Source organism: Ranitomeya imitator, chromosome 5 (genome assembly GCF_032444005.1).
Source record: "Ranitomeya imitator isolate aRanImi1 chromosome 5, aRanImi1.pri, whole genome shotgun sequence".
Lineage (NCBI taxonomy): Eukaryota > Metazoa > Chordata > Amphibia > Anura > Dendrobatidae > Ranitomeya > Ranitomeya imitator.
Genome location: NC_091286.1, coordinates 178,682,307 through 178,703,130, shown reverse-complemented (window position 1 = coordinate 178,703,130; position 20,824 = coordinate 178,682,307). Strand labels below are relative to the sequence as shown.

Here is a 20,824-nt window from a genome sequence, read left to right as displayed (position 1 = left end):
AAAAAAGATTGAGCCTTCTCGATCTTTTTCATGGGTTATGGACATGGCCCCCACTGAAAATCAATGGGGGCCGCAAAAACAATGGAAGTTTTTTTTGTGGTGCACCGTCACTTCTGGTTTTGCGGAATGCCTTTTTTTCCAATACTTCTTCCATAGTATTGGAAAACTGAAAAGCGGCGATCCACAAGTTTTTTGCAGTCCGTTACTGCGGTAGACTGCCTTTTTTGTGGCGATATGGCCCGCAAAAAAGCTTGCAACAACAGGCAGCAAAAAACACAGCAAGTGTAAAAGTAGTCTAAAGTATTTTATTAGAAATAAAACAAAACACACTTTTCAATTTTTATTTAAAAATAAACACAGTTATACTCACTTAATGCCAAATTCCACTGAATCCCTCGTCTCCTGTAATAAAATAAAAATAAAAAAAAAATATCCCTCACCTGTCAGTCATTCTGTCCCACAACATAATCCATGTCTGTGGGAATAATAGTTTTCAATCTGGATGGTGCCAAGAAGCGACTGTCCAGGCTGAGAATCACTGGTGAATGAGCTGCTGCAAGTGACATCATCGTGTTTACCACTGATTAACCAGGCTGCGTTCTCAGCAGGGATGAACTGCAGTGACCACAGCACCGTGGGAAAAAGTCAATGATGAGGTCACCGCAGTTCGGCTAAGTGACTCAACAGCAGATAACCATGAGAATTTTTCACCGTGAACTGCGGTGACCTCTTTACTCTGGAGGAGCTGCAAAAACTCCAGCTCTGTTGTGAGAATCTGTCCATAAGACATAAAAGAGTGGCAAGAAGAAAGCTATTTTTGATAGCAACCTTAAGAAGTCCCATTTTCAGTTTTCAAAAAGCCATGTACGGAAGATACCTAGCATACGGAAGAAGTTGCTTTGGTCAGATGAGACCAAAGTAAAACTTTTGGGCTAAATGCCAACGTTATGTGTGGTGGAAAAATAACATTGTACTTCACCTTAAAAACACCATCCCTATTATCAAACTCGTGGGTGCAGCATCATGCTGCGGGGATGCTTTTCTACAGCAGGGAAAGCTGGTTCGAGTTGATTGAAAAATGGATGGATTTAATACAGGGAAATCCTGGAGGAAAACCTTTTAAAGGCTGCAAAAGACTAGACACTGGGGTAGGTTTACCTTCCTGAAGGACAAGGATCCTAAACATATTGCTAGAGCCTACAATGGAATGCTTTGGATCAAAACATTCATATTCAAAACAGACTTATGTAGGTGAAGACAATGCTATTGTACTCGATTTTTGTGATCTGACAATTACTTATTCTACATCTGATGGATAATAATAGGTCTACTGCTTTAACGGCTCTTTACTAGGATATTGCTGTGAGGTAGCTTAGGTCAGAGATGAAATAAAGACTAGTGTGAGGGATTACAATGTAAGTATAGCACTGAAGAATATACGCTGGAGTTGTTGGAAGTGAAAATACAGATTAAATTGAACTTACTGATGTCTTTCCAGCTGCGGTCATGTCTTGATGCTGTCCCAGGTGTAGACATTTTTCTACAACAGATGAGACAATATGCTGCTACCGACATAATTTACCTGCACATAAAAAAAAAATGCTATACATAAAACATATCTAAAAAGAGTATTTATGTAAAGTGCATAAAAATGTTGCAATAAAGTGTACAATAATTTTTTATATATATACCGTAAGTACTAATGTTATGGCATCAAGGTATTTTGTAAAGGTCAATCAGCAACATGCTGTGTAGTATTAACCGAAAGACTCAGCATTACAGAATTGGTGCCATACAATACTTATGATTTTAGGCTATTTTTGTCATACAATAAGGGTATGTTTCCACGTTCAGGAAACACTGCGTTTTTGACATTGTGTTGAGCCGCAGCATCAAAAACGCAGCATCCAGATGTTACAGCATCGTGGAGGGGATTTCATGAAATCCTCTCTCCACTATGCATTAAAAGACACATGCGGCAGACCCGCGAAAACGCACATGCGGCGCGTCTTTTAAGAACGCCGCATGTCCTTACATTGCAGAAAAAGCGCAAGGACAGCGCAGGTGACCTGCCATTGACCTCAGGTGCAGATTTGGTCAGGATTTTACCTGCATAAAATCCTGACCAAATCCTGATGCAATCCTGAACGTGGACACATACCCTAATTCTGATTTTAGGCTTTTTTTTTTTTTTATTATTTACAAACTTATGCAGGCAATTATCTTGTCTGATATTTTAAATCAAAAGTTTTTTATTGAATTTTATAAAGATTACCACAACGAGAAAAACAACAACAACCAGACAAACACTGCTCTCCACCCCCCAACCTTAAGAAACATTATTCATACGTTATTTATACATCTTTGCTCTGCAAAACCAGTATAATGGGATGAAAAAATATTTGAACATGGCAAGAGTAGTCAAACCAATTACATATAGCTTATGAAAACACTAATAACATTTTTATTAATTTTCAAAGAAGTTTAATTTGAGGCATCATATAAACATAGCTCAAAGCAAGCTGAGGCGAAATCTCCTCAATTCCCTAGATGTCGAACCAGAGCCATCATATCTTGTCAAATTTAGAGATCGCATCTTTTTTTAGGTATATGTCTTTTTCCAAATTTATTAACCAGTTAACTTTATCAATGAATTCTGATATCATAGGCTCCTGATCAGCTATCCATTTTTGGGCTATCAATTTTCTTGCCATATAGAACATACGTGTCACCGCAATTTTGCCGTACTCATCAATACAGATCTTCAACATATCCCAGTATACATACTAATGGTGTAAGCTCTACATAAACTGAATAAACCCTATCAATCGTTGCTACAACACTCCTCCAAAAGGACGCCAAGTTAGGACAGTTCCACATCATATGAAACATATCTGCTATGTTTCTTTCTCGCTTCATTGGGGAACACAGGTAACCATGGGTGTATGCTGCTGTCGCTAGTAGGCTAACACTATGCAAATAAAAAAGGATAACTCCTCCCCGGCAGTATACACCCTCCGACAGGCACCAGGCAACTCAGTTTTTGCTTAGTGTCTGTAGGAGGCGGACCTGGATCTAACACCAGATCTGCTTTATTTTTCCTTACAGGGTTTTGGTGTGTGTTATTAATCATTTCCCCTTTCTTTTTCAGATGTTTTCTTCAGGGTAACAGGGTGCAGTTTTCTCACCCTGTTTTCCCTACATTAAGCGACCGAGAGAGCAGTGTGGTATCTCCCACATCGCACCCTCTCGGGACCGCTGGGCAGGACTTCGTCTTATGTCACCCTTATGAGTGCTTCAGGGTGACTTTCTTGGTGGCCAGTCCTTGCCCTGTCCCCTGCTCATTCCTTTCCGCTGTCTCCCTTTTGTATAAGGGGTTGACGTTGCCTTCTACGCCGTGGCACAGCGTGGGAAGGAGGATCCACTCTTCCAGGACCCTTCTTACTATCCAAGGGATCCTGACGTTATCCTAGTCTACAATGGATTCAGGTAGAGGATCTTCAATACATCCGTCCGTCGCCCCTTCCCCTCCCCACCTCCCCCTCTCAGTCCCTGCATCGTCGCTTCCTCAATCTACATGCAGAGGCACTTAGCTTTATTATACTCAGCGCTCCTTCCTGCAGCACCCGCCGCTGCACGGGCACTCCATTACTAGGTACAGCACTAGGGGATTCCTAGACCATCGGGCGCTCTTTTATTTAAATCTCGCGTCGTTTTTTCTCAGTGCGTGTTTTTTTCTACCTCTCCCTTTTAGGCAATATCTGCCACGGAAGGCCACACCCCTTCCTCTTCCTATCTTGCAGCCCAGCACTGGTATTAGCCGCGATCCGGCGGGCCACGCCCCCCTGTTCTCTGCTGGCCTATCAGGCGCTTGGTTTCCCTTCAGCCGGCCACGCCCCTCTTGTCAGCGCGTTCTCTGCACGAGCAGGCATTCGCAGCCCGCGCTCTCCCGGCCAGCTGCCTCCATTGCATACCCAGGAAGACCCTTTCATGGGTGGGGGACACAGTGTAACTGCGCTGTTCACCAGATCTGTATAGTTTTGCTATTCTCCATCCTCCATACACCTGCTGGCATATTGCTTCAGGTGCCTTTTTCACTCTACCTATGCCCAACCCTGCAGGGGCCCCCGGCTATATCCTTACGGTGATTCATTACGCTTGTGCCCGCTGTAAGAAAAAGTGGGCTTCAGGCCAGCCGTCGCCTTTCTGTATGTCCTGCAGTCCTTCCATTATGTACGTCCCTCAGGAAGCCCCTGAAGTTCAGGATGAATGCACCCCCCCTTCTCCAGAGTGGGCTGTTGCAATGCCTCAGTCAGTCTCTGACCTGACTAAAGTATCTCAGTCCCTGGATCATGTACTAGAACATATTCCACTGCTGACTACTGCCACGAACGCTTCCCACAGCGATTCGCTCGCACCTGTCCAAGGCCCTCATAGAGGCAGACTTGAGAAAAGAGCCAGAAAATGTTTTCTGTCTAGTTCTTAATCCACTTCTCTGGATTCACAACGTGGTACGTCTGAACTATCTCCTATCCTGGAATACCCACTGCACCCCTGAATCCCATGTTCTTCTCTCCCTCTGTTCTAAGTTGTACTTTGATTCTTTTTCCCTGATTTGAATTCCTGTATCATTCTGAAATTTTTGGACTGCATATTGACATGTATGTGCTCCTCACACCTAGCCCCATCTTTTGAGGTTATCCTGCCTCTGTCTTCATTTTTGGTAGACAAATGTTGTATTAACTGCAATCTGCTAATTGTCTCCTGCTGTGGCCTATTCTCCACCTCCTTCCTCCCCTCCCTGTCTCACCTGGCCTCATTTCTTGGTAATTTGAATGGTATAAGTTGCATGGTGTGGGTCAAATTGACTTCAGTCAGATGTGACATAATTTCAAGTGACATATTTTAAGTGTGTCATCTGAAATATACCAGAAATAGTCCAGACGGTAAGACTAATCACTGTCTTCTAACTTTACTTGCCTTTCTTTTTCTCCCCTGCTCTTTAACCATGCTCACATTTCCCCCAGTTTTTTCTCTACTTAATCCTCACTCTCCTCCACTAACCCCATACCCTTGCACCCTCAAACCACATAACTATCTCCCCCTCTCTCTTACCCCCACCTCACTTCATCTGCAGACCTGCTTTATAACCTCAGACCTCTACCACCAAAATATAATATAAGCCAATCACTCTCCTTCACCCACCTGCTTCTTTCTCTGCTTAGTCTTACTGCTGGTGACACATCCCCCCCAATCCTGCCCCCCGCCTCATTCATCACTAATCCTCACCCCTATCCTTCTCACACTATGAGAAACTATCACAACCCCTCACACTTAAAATCTGTGCCAATGACCCCCACCCCCCTGCTTCCTCTCTCTGGGGCACTTTGGAATGCCCGCTCTATATGCAACAAACTCCATGTGATCCACGATCTCTTTACTTCCCGCAACCTTTCCTTCCTGGCCCTCACTGAGACCTGGCTGACGCCCCCTGACACGGCCTCGCCTGCAGCACTGAGCTACGGTGGCCTCCAATTTACCCGCACTCCTCACTCTAGCAACAGACATGGTGGAGTGGGTATCCTTCTTTCTAAAAACTGTTCCTTCAACCCTATCCAACCCCCACCCTCCCTTATCCTCCCTTCTTTCGAGGTTCACTCTGTCCGTATCTACTCTCCCTCCAATCTCCAAATGGCTGTCATATACCGACCACCGGGCTCAGCCACTGCCTTCATCGACCAATTCTCCACCTGGCTCCTTCACTTTCTCTCTGCTGACATCCCCACCATCATCATGGGCGACTTTAATATCCCTACTGACACCCGCCAGCCAGCAGCCTCCAAGCTCCTGGCCCTTACTTCATCCTTTGGACTCATTCAGCGGTCCTCCACAGCCACCCACACAGATGGACATACACTAGACCTCATCTTCACCCACCTCTGCTCCTTATCTAATCTCACCTCTCCCTTCCCCCTATCTGACTCACCTTCTCATCCTTGTCCTCTTCACCTGCCCCCCATGTCCAGCCATTACCACATCCTCGCAGAAACCTTGCACACCTAGACATTCACAGACTCCCAGGCCCTCTCCTACCCCTGTCCCCCATATCTTCACTCCACGACACGGACAGCGCCACCGCTTTCTATAACTCCACCCTCACATCAGCCATAGACTCTGTCGCCCCTCTCATGCATGGCACAGTGCGACGAACCAATAGGCAACCTTGGCATAACAATATCACAAAAAAACTTTGACAAGCATCTAGGGTTGCAGAGCGGCGTTGGAAGAAAACACGCCTGCCAGACAACTTCACTGCTTTCAAACAAGCTACATTTGACTTCAAATCTGCCCTCACCTCAGCTAAACAGACCTATTTCACTAACCTTGTATCTTCACTATCCTACAACCCAAAACAACTATTCAGCACATTTACCTCCCTCCTCCGCCCACCACTGCCACCTCCAACTCCCCTCATCTCCTCCGAGGACTTTGCCACCTACTTTAAAAACAAGATCGTCCAAACAAGGCTAACCTTTACAGTCCCATCACCCCAATCACTCCATATACCAGACCTCTGCCCTTCCCTAATAACCTCCCTCTCCAACATCACTGAAAGAGAGCTTACTCGCCTCTTCTCCAAATCGCACCTCACCACCTGTGCACATGACCCCATCCCCTCCCACCTGCTCCCCAACGTCAGTAACATGCTCATTCCAGCCCTAACCCATCTCTTCAACCTATCGCTATCTTCTGGTACCTTCCCCTCGGCCTTCAAACATGCCACCATCACACCCATCCTCAAAAAAACCTAACCTTGACCCAACTGCTATGCCCAGCTACCGCCCCATATCACTGCTCCCGTTTGCTTCAAAACTCCTTGAGCAGCACCTCCATGCTCAAATTTCCTCCCACCTCTCATCTAACGCTCTCATTGACAACCTCCAATCTGGCTTCCGCCCTCACCACTCCACCGAAACTACCCTGACCAAAATTACTAATGACTTAGGGTACCGTCACACTGAAACGACGCTGCAGCGATACGACAACGATGTCGATCGCTGCAGCGTCGCTGTTTGGTCGCTGGAGAGCTGTTACACAGACAGCTCTCCAGCGACCAACGATCCCGAAGTCCCCTGGTAACCAGGGTAAACATCGGGTTACTAAGCGCAGGGCCACGCTTAGTAACCCGATGTTTACCCTGGTTACCAGCGTAAACGTAAAAAAACAAACATTACATACTTACATTCCGCGCTGTGCTTTCCTCTGCACTGTCAGCGCCGGTCAGCCGTAAAGCAGAGCAGTGACGTCACCGCTGTGCTTTCTAGCTGGCCGGCGCTGACACAGGATGCAGGAGGAGTGCAGAGAAGCACAGCGCCGGGGACAGACAGCTGAAGGTAAGTATGTAGTGTTTGTTTTTTTTTACGTTTACGCTGGTAACTAGGGTAAACATCGGGTTACTAAGTGCGGCCCTGCGCTTAGTAACCCGATGTTTACCCTGGTTGCCAGTGAAGACATTGCTGAATCGGCGTCACACACGCCGATTCAGCGATGTCAGCGGGAGATCCAGCGACGAAATAAAGTTTCAGACGATCTGCTACGACGTACGATTGTCAGACACAGCGAGATCGTAACGATATCACTGGAACGTCACAGATCGTGCCGTCCTAGCGATCAAAGTGCCACTGTGTGACGGTACCCTTACTCACAGCCAAAGCTAACAGACAGTTCTCCATCCTCCTCCTTCTTGACCTGTCCTCTGCTTTCGACACAGTCGATCACTGCCTACTGCTACAGATTCTTTCTTCCCTTGGCATCAAAGTCTGCTCCCAGAGTCTTTACGAAGGTAATGGCACGGTCAAGAAGATTCTTGGAATCCCCTATCTCAACGACCTTCTCGTAAAGGGTCTGTCTCGCCGGGACTGCAGTCAGAGCCTGCAGATCACTCTGGACATGTTAACCCGCCTCGGTTGGATTATCAACGATCAGAAGTCCTCCTTGATTCCGACCCAGCATCTAGAATTCCTAGGCATGGAATTCGACACCATTCAGGCCCAGGTCTTCCTCCCAAGGGAGAAGTTTATTTCTCTTCGGAGGGGCATCAAAGCCCTAAAGCGTCCCACCCCTCTACCTCTACGGCTCAGCATGCGGGTTCTGGGAAAGATGGTCGCTTCCATGGAAGCGGTCCCTTATGCTCAGTTCCACTCTCGCCCTCTCCAGTTGGCCCTTCTCTGTCTGTTTGGGATGGGAGTGCACTTTCCTTAGACCACCCTGTTCTCCTTCCTCTCAATGTGAGACAGTTTGTCACTTGGTGGACGTTATCCACCTCCATTTTGCGAGGGAGGTCCTTTCTCCCCATCCGCTGGCAGGTCATCACCACCGACGGCAGTCTTTGGGGGTGGAGTGCGGTCTTTCTACACCTCACAGCCCATGGTCGCTGGTCTGCTCAAGAGGCACGTCTCCTGATCAATCTCTTGGAGATCAGTGCTATCTTCCTAGCCCTCCTCCGCTGGCAGTCCCTCCTCTCGGGAAATCCGATCCTCATTCAATCAGACAATGCCATGGCTGTTGCTTACATAAACCACCAGGGAGGGACTCGCAGCAAGCAGGTTATGAGGGAGGTGGCAAAGTTTCTACAGTGGGCAAAGAACCACGTTCCCTTCTTATCAGCCGTCCACTCCCAGTGGACAATTGGGAAGCCGACTTCCTCAGCCGTCAGGGGCTCATGTCACGTGATTGGTCTCCCCTTCCGTCAGTTTTCAACCAGATTTGCCAAAGGTGGGACGTTCCGGACGTCAACCTAATGGCCTCCCAAACAAACCACAAGGTTCCCCAGTACGTGTCCAGATCTCGGGATCCGATGGCCGTCGGCTGCGACGTCATTGTGATCTCTTGGGCCCATTTCCAGATGCCTTATCTGTTCCCTCCTCTTCCCTTGCTCCCAAGGATCGTGAAAAAGATAAAGGCAAAAGGGGTTCCTGTTCTCTTAGTAACTCCAGATTGGCCCTGTAGGGCCTGGTAAGTGGAGTGAATATGCTATCGGACGTCCACTGGAGACTTCCAGACCATCCGGATCTTCTATCACAAGAACCCCTCTTCCACCCGAATTCTCGTCTCTGAATTTAATGGTATGGCCGTTGAGGCCGTGGTCCTGAAGGAAGGTTTTTCTCAACGCATTATTCAGACCATGATAAGGCGTTGTCCTGTCGCTCTCCCTTCCTGGTCCTACACCAGAAATAAGTTGTTCTTCGGTCTGTTCCTTCCTTTCTGCTGAAGGTAGTCTCAGCTTTTCACATCAAGAACATCGTCCTCCCTTCTTTGTGCCCTTCCCCTGCTCATCCTCTGGAGAAATCTCTCCACAACTTGGATGTGGTCAGGGCTATAGAGTCTATCTTGCCAGAACTGCTCCTTTTCGTCAGTCCGATCCTCTGTTTGTCGTCTCGGAAGGTCGTCGGAAGGGGCTCCCCACCTCTAAGTCCACAATTGCTCATTGGATTCATTCGGCGGTTCTGGAGGCATACCGTGTTCAAAACAAACAGACTCCTCCGGGGGTGAGTGCTCACTCTACCCGAGCCGTGGGAGCTTCCTGGGCAGTTTGTCACCAAGCTTCGGCCTCACAGATTTGAAAGGCCGCAACATGGTCCTCCATTCACACCTTTGTGAAGTTCTACAAGGTGAACACTCAGGCTTCTACAGATGCGGACCTGGGTAGGAAGATACTGCAGGCGGCGGTGGTTTCCCACCGGCCGACCTAAGTCCTCCTTTCTCAGTTTATCCCGCACTTGGGACTGCTTTTGGACGTCCCATGGTTACCTGTGTCCCCAAATGAAGAGAGAAGAAAGAGGGATTTTTGGTTCTTACCGTAAAATCTCTTTCTTGAAGTTTTCATTGGGGACACAGCACCCTCCCTTTATATTGTACCGTTATGGCCAACGTGCCGTTGTTGAGGGTTGGTACATAGGTTGAGTTTGTTTATTCTTGTTCCTACTACTGCTTTTGCACCAACTGAGTTGCCTGGTGCCTGTCGGAGAATGTATACTGCCGGGGAGGAGTTATCCTTTTTTATTTGCATAGTGTCAGCTTCCTAGCGACAACACCATACACCCATGGTTACCTGTGTTCCCCAATGAAGGCTCCAAGAAAGAGATCTTACAGTAAGAACAAAAAATCCCTCTTTTGCATCTAGGACAGTAGGGACTTGACTGAAATCCTATATTAACCCTTTAACCCTCAGAGCTTTTTTGTTTTTTTCATTTTCGTTCCCCTTCTTTCCAGAGCCATAACGTTTTTAATTTTCTGTCAATATGGCCATGTGAGAGCTTATTTTTTTGCCGGACGAGTTGTACTTTTGAACGACACCATTGGTTTTTATCATGTTGTGTAAAAAACACACTCTTTGCTAAACTGGAGAAATGCGAGTTTGCTGTAGAGAAAATTAGTTTTTTGGGGTACTTTGTTTCCAGTGATGGTTTTGAGATGGACCCGTTGAAGGTTCAGGCGGTATTGGAGTGGCCTACACCTGAATGCTTGAAGTCGATTTAGAGATTTTTGAGGTTTGCTAATTATTACAGAAAATTCATAAATAATTTTTCTGTTATCGCAAAACTCCTTACTGATCTTACTAAGAAGAGTTCCAATACTGTCCAATGGTCCCCTGAGGCTGTTAAGGCTTTTAAGCATCTCAAGGAGAGTTTTAGCTCTGCTCCTGTTTTGATTCAGACAGATGAGACTAAGCCCTTTCTGGTAGAGGTGGATGCCTCATCAGTAGGAATGGGGACTGTTCTGTCCCAGGAGGGAGAGGATGGGGTGCATCCCTGTGCTATCTTTACTAAGAAATTTTCTGAGACGGAGCTCAAATACGATTTTGGGAACTGAGAATTGCTGGCTATTAAGCTTGCATTTGAGCATTGGCAACATTTTTTGGATGGCGTTAAACATCCTATACAAGTTTTTACTGATCATAAAAACCTGATCTATCTGGATGCTGCTAAACGTTTGAATGCCCGTCAAGCTAGGTGGGCATCGTTTTTTGCCCGGTTTCATTTCTCTGTGACATATATCCATGGGACAAAAAATGTTAAAGCTGACGCTTTGTCTTGAAGTTTCTCCACAGCAGTTAATACTGAAAAGGAAGAATCTATTCTGCAGAGAGGGGTGGTGGTGGCAGCATTAGGTTCTTAAAGCCCAGGATGCGGCACCAACTAACACTCCGTATGGGAAATTATTTGTGCCTGAAGCCCTGAGGAGAGCTTTGTTTATGGAATGTCATGAGTCATGTTTGGCGGGTCATCCAGGGATTGCCAAAACAAGTTGATCAGTCGGAGTTTCTGGTGGCCGGGGTAGCTAAAAGAAATTGTCAAGTGGTTGTGTCAGTGTACCGTGTGCGCTAGGTTTAAGGCTTCTCATGCTCCGGCGGCAGGGTTGCTTTGCCCATTAGAGATTCCTAGTTCTCCATGGACGCATCTTGCAATGGATTTTACCACCGACCTGTCGGTCACTGAGAGTTTTTCTGTTATCCGGGTTGTTGTGGACCGGTTTAGTAAGATGTGTCATCTGGTCCCGTTCAATAAATTACTCTGCGTTAAGACACTTGCCAGGGCATTTGTGAAAAAGATTGTCAGACTGCAGAAGGGAAGTGCCCCAAAACGTACATCTTTACATAGAGATGTGTATATACCTATGTATAGTTCCCTCACATGTGCTCAGTAGGCCCCCTCCTCCACCTTCCTCCATGTGCTGGTATATCAGGTTTCATTCAGGATTGAGGGGATGTACCTTTTCCAGTGGACAATAAACTGTGACATCATCCCCACACACCTGGGGCTGGACACACCTCTTCTAGCTGCACACATAAAAGGGACAAGAGCATGTGCGCTGACTCTCTTACCTCTTGCTTGCCGGGAAGATCATGGACGTACATGGGGGTTAAGTGTACTCTGTATACTCTTTTCTTAATAGGCCCAGAACTACTCATTAGGGATAGCAAGTTATAGATGGGAGGGCTGATATTGAATGTGCGATTTGGGCAGTATATTGTGGGTTATTACTGTGTGATATTGTTGATATTACTGTATACCAGAGGTTCCCAACGTTTCTGACCTTGAGAGCCACATTCAGCTCTGAGAGAGGGTCGTGAGCCACATCCAGACTTGAGAGAGGGACGCGAGACACATTCAGCTCCCTCACAATAATGCTAACCAAAGTTTTTCCACAAAAATCAATCACTCTAAAGCAGTATACAAAGATCCATGGGTTCCTACAATACCCCCATTCAGTATTCTCCTATAAAGCACTCCCAAGACACTGTCACATCCAGCTTCAAACATCTCCTCTGACAGGTGGTGTCATCTTGTCTCCCGCGTACCATACTTAAATCATCTCAAAACCCTTAAGACCAGTATATGTGCATCCAGATCTGCTCTTTTGTTCAGGGCTGCTCACAAAATTCACCATTTTCAGATGTGCTCTTCATATCGGTTTGCTACAACTGGAGTTAATGCACCAAGCTTACGACAGCCGCGAGCCACAATTTATGGGACCACGAGCCACATGTGGCTCCCGAGCTACAGGTTGGGGACCCCTGCTGTATACTGTAGTGATAATACTGTATTAGATTTGTAGTATCCGTACATTTTGTATATATATATATATATATATATATATATATATATATTTTTTTTTTTACTAGATGGTGGCCCGATTCTAATGCATCGGGTATTCTAGAATATGTATAGTAATATATAGCACAGCCCACACATATATAACACAGCCCACATGGTATATAACGCAGGCTACGTAGTATATAACACAGCCATGTAGTATATAGCACAGCCACCTAGTATATGGCACAGCCCACGCAGTATATTGCCCAGCCACGTAATATATTGCACAGCCACGTAGTATATAACAGCCCACGCAGTATATAACACATGCCACACAGTATATAACACAGCCCACATAGTATCTAACAGCCCACGTAGCATATAGCAAAGTGGGCACCAAATCCCTGTTAACCCCTTCTCTCGGCCTGTGATGCCACGTAGGCATCATGAAAGTCGGTGCCAATCCGACCTGTGACGCCTATGTGGAGTCATGGAAGGATCGCATCTCTGCAGATCGGGTGAAAGGGTTAACTCCAATTTCACTCGATCTGCAGGAACAGGGGGAGTGGTACTTTAGCCCAGGGGGTGGCTTTGCACCCACGTGGCTACGATCGCTCTGATTGGCTGTTGAAAATGCAACAGCTAATAAGAGCAATTTGAAATATTTTACCTATGAAATTTGGTGAAATATTACAATCGAGCCATGGCCGATGCTGCAATATCATCGGCCATGGCTGGAGACCGCGATCTGACCCCCCACTGACTGACAGCGGTGATCTGCCGCCGCTGTCAGTCTTTCCTCCCCTCCGTTCGGTGCTCCGCTGCCTTCCTCTCCCCCTCCTCTCCACTCCGGTGCCCCCTCGCTGTCTGATCCCACCCCCCGTACTGCTGGAGTCCCGGGGACCCTCCCGATGACCGTTCGGCATCTTCGATGGGCGCCGCGATCTTCAAAAATGGCGGGCGCATACGCAGTGCGCCCGCCGAATCTGCTGGCTGGCAGATTCGTTACAGGTACATTTTGATCACTGTGATAGGTTATATCACAGTGATCAAAATAAAAAAAAAGTAAATAAAGCCCCCCTTATTACCCCCATAGGTAGGGAAAATAATGAAATAAAAAAAAAAATATTTATTTTTCCACTAGGGTTAGGGTTAGAATTAGGGTTAGGGCTAGGGTTAGGATTGCAATTAGGGTTAGAATTAGGCTATGTGCGCACAGTGCGGATTTGGCTGAGGATCTGCAGCGGATTGGCAGCTGCGGATTCGTGGCAGTTTTCCAACACGTTTACAGTACCATGTGAACCTTTGGAAAACCAAATCCGCTGTGCCCATGGAGCGGAAAATACTGTGCGGAAATGCTGCGTTGTATTTTCCGCAACATGTCAATTCTTTGTGCGGATTCTGCAATGTTTTACACCTGTTCCACAATAGGAATCCGCAGGTGAAATCCGCACAAAAAACTCTGGAAATCCGCAAGTAAAACGCAGTGCATTTTACCTGTGGATTTTTCAAAAACGGTGCAGAAAAATCCGCACACAAATCCGTAGCGTGGGCACATAGCCTTAGGGCTGGAACTAGAGTTAGGGTTGGAATTAGGGTTAGGGTTGGACTTAGGGTTAGGGGCGTGTTGAGGTTAGGGTTAGGCTTGTGGTTAGGGTTGTTTGTGTGTTGGGGTTAGGGTTGGGATTAGGGTTAGGGTTGGGATTAGGGTTAGGGGTATGTTGGGGTTAGGGTTGTGAGTACGGTTATGGTTAGAGTTGGGATTAGAGTTAGTGATGTCTTCAGGTTAGTGATGGAGTTAGAATTGAGGGGTTTCCACTGTTTAAGCACATCAGGGGAACTCCAATCACGACATGGCACCACCAAAAAGTCAAATGGTGCTCCCTCCCTTCCGAGCCCCAACATGCGCCCAAACAGTGGTTTACCCAAACATATGGGGCATAAGCGTACTCAGGAAAAATTGTACAACAATTTTGTGGGTCTAATTTCTCCTGTTACCCTTGGAAAAATAAAAAAAATGTGGGCTAAAAAATTTTTTGTGGGGAAAAAAAGATGTTTTATTTTCATGGCTCTGCGTTATAAAATTCTGCGAAGCACTTGGGAGTTCAAAGTGCTCACCACAAATCTAGATACGTTCCTTGGGGGTCTAGTTTCCAAAATGGGGTCACTTGTGGTGGGTCTCTACTGTTTAGGTACATAAGTGGCTCTGCAAACGCAACGTGATGCCCGCAGACCATTCCATCAAAGTCTGCATTTCAAAACGTCACTACTTTCTTTCCGAGCCCCGATGTGTGCCCAAACAGTGGTATACCCCCACCAGTGGCGTATCCAGGGGGGGGCAGCCGGGGCATGTGCCCCGGGTGCAGCCTACAAGGGGGCGTCAGCAGGCCACCTGATGCGGTGGTCCAAGGAGGAGGCTGCCCGTCCGCGGAATTCTCAAACAATGACATGCAGCCCCTGAGGCAAGCATCTGCGGCCCGAGGTGCACGCTAGAAGAGGAGGCGGCACAGAGCTCTGGGACTTTCGCAGCTGCTGGAGACGAGAGCTGCCCACAATGCGTCGCCATGGATATGCAGTGACTTCCGACCCTGTTCAATGCCCGGAGAATGAGCCGTGCGTCGCTAAACAGGAAGTGTGCACTGTGCAGCACCTGGAGCAAAGGATTGCGGGGGCTGGGGGGATGCAGAGCCTGGCTGGAAAGACAAGATATGGGCTCTAATATACTGCGTGGGCTGCTATATACTACATGGCTGCTATTTATTACGTGGGCTCTGCTATATACTACATGGACTGCTATATACTACATGGCTGCTATTTATTACGTGGGCTCTGCTATATACTACGTGGGCTGCTATATACTACATGGGCTGCTATATACTACATGGTCTCTGCTATATACTACGTGGGCTCTGCTATATACTACGTGGGCTGCTATATACTACATGGGCTCTGCTATATACTACGTGGGCTGCTATATACTACATGGGCTCTGCTATATACTACATGGGCTCTGCTATATACTACATGGGCTCTGCTATATACTACATGGGCTGCTATATACTACATGGCTGCTATATACTACATGGGCTGCTATATACTACGTGGGCTGCTATATACAACATGGGCTGCTATATACTACATGGGCTCTGCTATATACTACGTGGGCTGCTATATACTACATGGACTGCTATATACTACATGGCTGCTATTTATTACGTGGACTCTGCTATATACTACGTGGACTGCTATATACTACAGGGCTGCTATTTATTACGTGGGCTCTGCTATATACTACAGGGCTGCTATTTATTACGTGGGCTCTGCTATAGACTATGTGGGCTGCTATATACTACATGGGCTCTGCTATATACTACATGGGCTGCTATATACTACATGGGCTCTGCTATATACTACGTGGGCTGCTATATACTACATGGGCTGCTATTTACTACATGGGCTCTGCTATATACTACATGGACTCTGCTATATACTACATGGGCTCTGCTATATACTACATGGGCTGCTATATACTACATGGGCTGCTATATACTACATGGGCTGCTATATACTACATGGGCTGCTATATACTACATGGGCTGCTATATACTACATGGGCTGCTATATACATGGGCTGCTATATACTACATGGCTGCTATATACTACGTGGGCTGCTATTTACTACGTGGGCTGCTATTTACTACATGGCTGCTATATACTACATGGCTGCTATTTACTACGTGGGCTGCTATATACTACATGGGCTGCTATATACTACATGGGCTGCTATATACTACATGGCTGCTATACACTACGTGGGCTGCTATATACTACATGGCTGCTATATACTACGTGGGCTCTGCTATATACTACATGGCAGCTATATTCTACGTGGGCTGCTATATACTACATGGGCTGCTATATACTACATGGTCTCTGCTGTATACTACGTGGGCTGCTATATACTACATGGGCTGCTATATACTACAAGGGCTCTGCTATATACTACGTGGGCTCTGCTATTTACTACATGGCTGCTATTTACTACGTGGGCTGCTATATACTACATGGGCTCTGCTATATACTACGTGGGCTCTATTTACTACGTGGGCTCTGCTATTTACTACGTGGGCTGCTATTTACTACATGGGCGCTGCTATTTACCACATGGGCTCTGCTATATACTACGTGGGCTGCTGTATACTACGTGGGCTGTGTTATATACTGCGTGGGCTGCTGTATACTACGTGGGCTGTGTTATATACTACGTGGGCTGCTATATACTACGTGGGCTGTGCTGTATACTACAATGTGGGCTGTGCTGTGTACTACTATGTGGGCTGTGCTGTATACTACTGTGTGGGCTGTGCTGTATACTACTGTGTGGGCTGTCCTATATACTACTATGTGGTCTGTGCTATATACTACTATGTGAGGACTGAAACAAGGCCAGGGGGCTGGATGGGTGAAATGTCGTGATTTCTGCCCCCATAATGTGCTCAGATTTCTTCTGCCCCCCCTAATGTCCTGATTTCTGCCCCCATCCCCCCATATGTTCCTCAGATTTCTCCACCACATGCAACTGCACCCGGGAAGGGAGGGGATGGAGGCAGGAATCAAGACATTATGGGGGCAGAAGAAATCTGAGGACATTATGGGGGCAGAAGAAATCTGAGGAGATTATAGGGGGCAGAAATCTGAGGGGGGGGGCGCCAAACTGATCTTTTGCCCCGGGTGCAGGAGGAGCTAGATACACCTCTGACCCCCACATATTGGGCATCAGCGTACTCAGGACAAACTGGACAACAACTATTGGGGTCCATTTTCTCCTGTTACCCTTGCAAAAATAAAAAATTGTGGGCTAAAAAATAATTGAGGAAATAAAAATGATTTTTTTTATTTTCATGGCTCTGCGTTATAAACTTCTGTGAAGCACTTGGGGGTTCAAAGTGCTCATCACATCTAGATGAGTTCCTTGGGGGGTCTAGTTTCCAAAATGGTGTCACTTGTGGGGGAATTCAAATGTTTAGGCACACAGGGGCTCTCCAAACGCGACATCTAACGATTGGAGCTAATTTTTCATTCAAAAAGTCAAATGGCGCTCCTTCCCTTCCGAGCCTTGCCGTGTGCCCAAACAGTGGTTTACCCCCACATGTGAGGTATCGGTGTACTCAGAAGAAATTGCCCAACAAATTTTAGGATCCATTTTATCCTGTTAATCATGTGAAAACAAATAAATTGAGGCTAAAAGAATTAAAAGAATTTTTTTGTGAAAAAAAATACTTTTTCATATTACGGATCAATTTGTGAAGCACCTGGGGGTTCAAAGTGCTCACTATGCATCTAGAAAAGTTCCTTGGAGGGTCTAGTTTCCAAAATGGGGTCACTTGTGGGGGAGCTCCAATCTTTAGGCACACGGGGGCTCTCCAAACACGACATGGTGTCCGCTAAAGATTAGAGCCAATTTTTCATTCAAAAAGTAAAATGGCGCTCCTTCCCTTCCAAGCCCTGTCGTGCGCCCAAATAGTGATTCCCCCACATATGGGGTATTGGTGTACTCAGGACAAATTGTACAACAACTTTCAGGGTCCAGATTATCCTTTTACCATTGGGAAAATAAAAAAATTGTTGCTAAAATTCATTTTTGTGACTAAAAAGTTAAATGTTAATTTTTTCCTTCCATGTTGCTTCTGCTGCTGTGAAGCACCTGAATAAACGTCTTGAATGTGGTTTTGAGCACCTTGAAGGGTGCATTTTTTAGAATGGTGTTTTAAATGTGACTTCAAATGTGAGGTGGTCCCTAAAAGAATGGTTTTGTAAATTTTGTTGTAAAAATGAGAAATCACTGGTCAAATTTTAACTCTTATAACTTCCTAGCAAAAAAAAAATGTTGTTTCCAAAATTATGCTGGTGTAAAGTAGATATGTGGGAAATATTATTTATTAACTATTTTGTGTCACATAACTCTCTGGTTTACCAGAATAAAAATTCAAAATTTGAAAATTGCAAAATTTTCGCCAAATTTCCATTTTTTTCCACAAATAAACACAAAAATTATCAACCTAAATTTATCACTAACATGAAGCTCAATATGTCACGAAAAAACAATCTCAGAATCGCTAGGATCCGTTGAAGCGTTCTTGAGTTAGTACCTCATAAAGGGACACTGGTCAGAATTTCCAAAAATGGCCAGGTCATTAACCCCTTTCTGACCTTTGACGTACTATCCCGTTGAGGTGACCTGGGCCTATCTGACCCTTGACGAGATAGTACGTCATAACGATCGGCCGCGCTCACGGGGGGAGCACGGCCGATCGCGGCCGGGTGTTAGCTGCCTATCGCAACTGACATCCAGCACTATGTGCCAGGAGCGGTCACGGACAGCCCCTGGCACACCGCTATAAAAAAACATGATCGCGGTGTGCCGGCAGTATAGGGAAGCATCGCGCAGGGAGGGGGCTCCCTGCGGGCTTACCTGAGACCCCTGCAGCAACGCGATGTGATCGCATTGCTGCGAGGGTCTCTTACCTCCTTCTCCTCCTTGCAGGCCCGGATCAAAGATGGCCGCGGCATCCGGATCCTGCAGGGAGGTGGCTTCACTGCGCCTGCTCAGAGCAGGCAACGGGAAGCCTGGAGCTGTGCACGTCAGATCGCCGATCTGACACAGTGCACAGCAAAGTGTCAGATCAGCGATCTTACACTATAACATGATGCTCCCCCCTGGGGCAATGTTATAGTGTAAAAAATATATATATTCACATGTGTAAAAAAATAAATAAATAAAAAAAAAAAATATTGTTCCTATAAATACATTTCTTTATCTAAATAAAAAACAAAACAATAAAAGTATACATATTTAGTATCGCCGCATCCGTAACGACCGCACCTATAAAACTATATCACTAGTTAACCCCTTCAATGAACACCATAAAAAAAAATGAGGCAAAAAACGCTTTATCCTCATACCGCCAAACAAAAAGTGGAATAACACGCGATCAAAAAGATGGATATAAATAACAATGGTACCACTGAAAACGTCATCTTGTCCCACAGCCACCATACAGCATCATCAGCGAAAAAATAAAAAGGTTATAGTCCTCAGAGTAAAGCGATGCAAAAATAATAATTTTTTCTATAAAATAGTTTTTATCATATAAAAGGGCCAAAACATAAAAAAATTATATAACTGAGGTATCGCTGTAATCGTACTGACCCGAAGAATAAAACTGCTTTATCAAGTTTACCAAACGCGGAACGGTATAAACGCCTCCCCCAAAAGAAATTCATGAATAGCTGGTTTTTGGTCATTCTGCCTCACAAAAATCGGAATAAAAAGCGATCAAAAAATGTCACGTGCCCGAAAAACGTCAACTCGTCCAGCAAAAAACAAGACCTCACATGACTCTGTGGACTCAAATTTGGAAAAATTATAGCTCTCAAAATGTGGTAACGCAAAAAATATTTTTTGCAATAAAAAACGTCTTTCAGTGTGTGCCAATCATAAAAATCCGCTAAATAACCCGCTATAAAAGTAAATCAAACCCCCTTCATCACCCCCTTAGTTAGGGAAAAATTAAAAAAAATGTATTTATTTCCATTTTCCCATTAGGGTTAGAGTTAGGGCTAGGGTTAGGGCTATAGTTGGAGCTAGGGTTAAGTCTACAGTTGGGGCTAAAGTTAGGGTTTGGATTACATTTACGGTTGGGAATAGGGTTGGGATTAGGGTTAGGGGTGTGTCTGGGTTAGAGGTGTGGTTAGGGTTACCATTGGGACTAGGGTTAGGGGTGTGTTTGGATTAGGGTTTCAGTTATAATTGGGGGGTTTCCACTGTTTAGGCAAATCAGGGGCTCTCCAAACGCGACATGATGTCCGATCTCAATTCCAGCCAATTCTGCGTTGAAAAAGTAAAACAGTGCTCCTTCCCTTCCGAGCTCTCCCGTGTGCCCAAACAGGCATTTACCCCAACATATGGGGTATCAGCGTACTCAGAACAAACTGGACAACAACTTTTGGGGTCCAATTTCTCCTGTTACCTTTGGGAAAATACAAAACTGTGGGCTAAAAAATAATTTTGGGGGGAATTTTTTATTTTTTTATTTTCACGGCTCTGCATTATAAACTGTAGTGAAACACTTGGGGGTTCAAAGTTCTCACAAAACATCTAGATAAGTTCCTTGGGGGGGTCTAGTTTCCAATATGGGGTCACTTGTGGGGGGTTTCTACTGTTT

The 20,824-nt window shown here is 45.8% G+C and overlaps 1 protein-coding gene across 8 annotated transcripts in view; it reads right to left on the bottom strand.

Moving 5' to 3' along the window:
* Positions 1 to 20,824, bottom strand: part of SERAC1 (serine active site containing 1) — a 2,030,253-nt gene that overhangs the window by 1,873,504 nt on the left and 135,925 nt on the right. For 7 of the 8 annotated variants that reach the window (XM_069769365.1, XM_069769370.1, XM_069769372.1 and 4 more), the window contains one exon: positions 1,485 to 1,582. In XM_069769365.1, the coding sequence (XP_069625466.1) occupies positions 1,485 to 1,575 (91 nt within the window). In that variant the 5' untranslated portion in view covers positions 1,576 to 1,582. Of the gene's footprint in view, positions 1 to 1,484; positions 1,583 to 20,824 lie in introns of those variants that run through there. The other variant, XM_069769373.1, reaches the window with a different exon arrangement.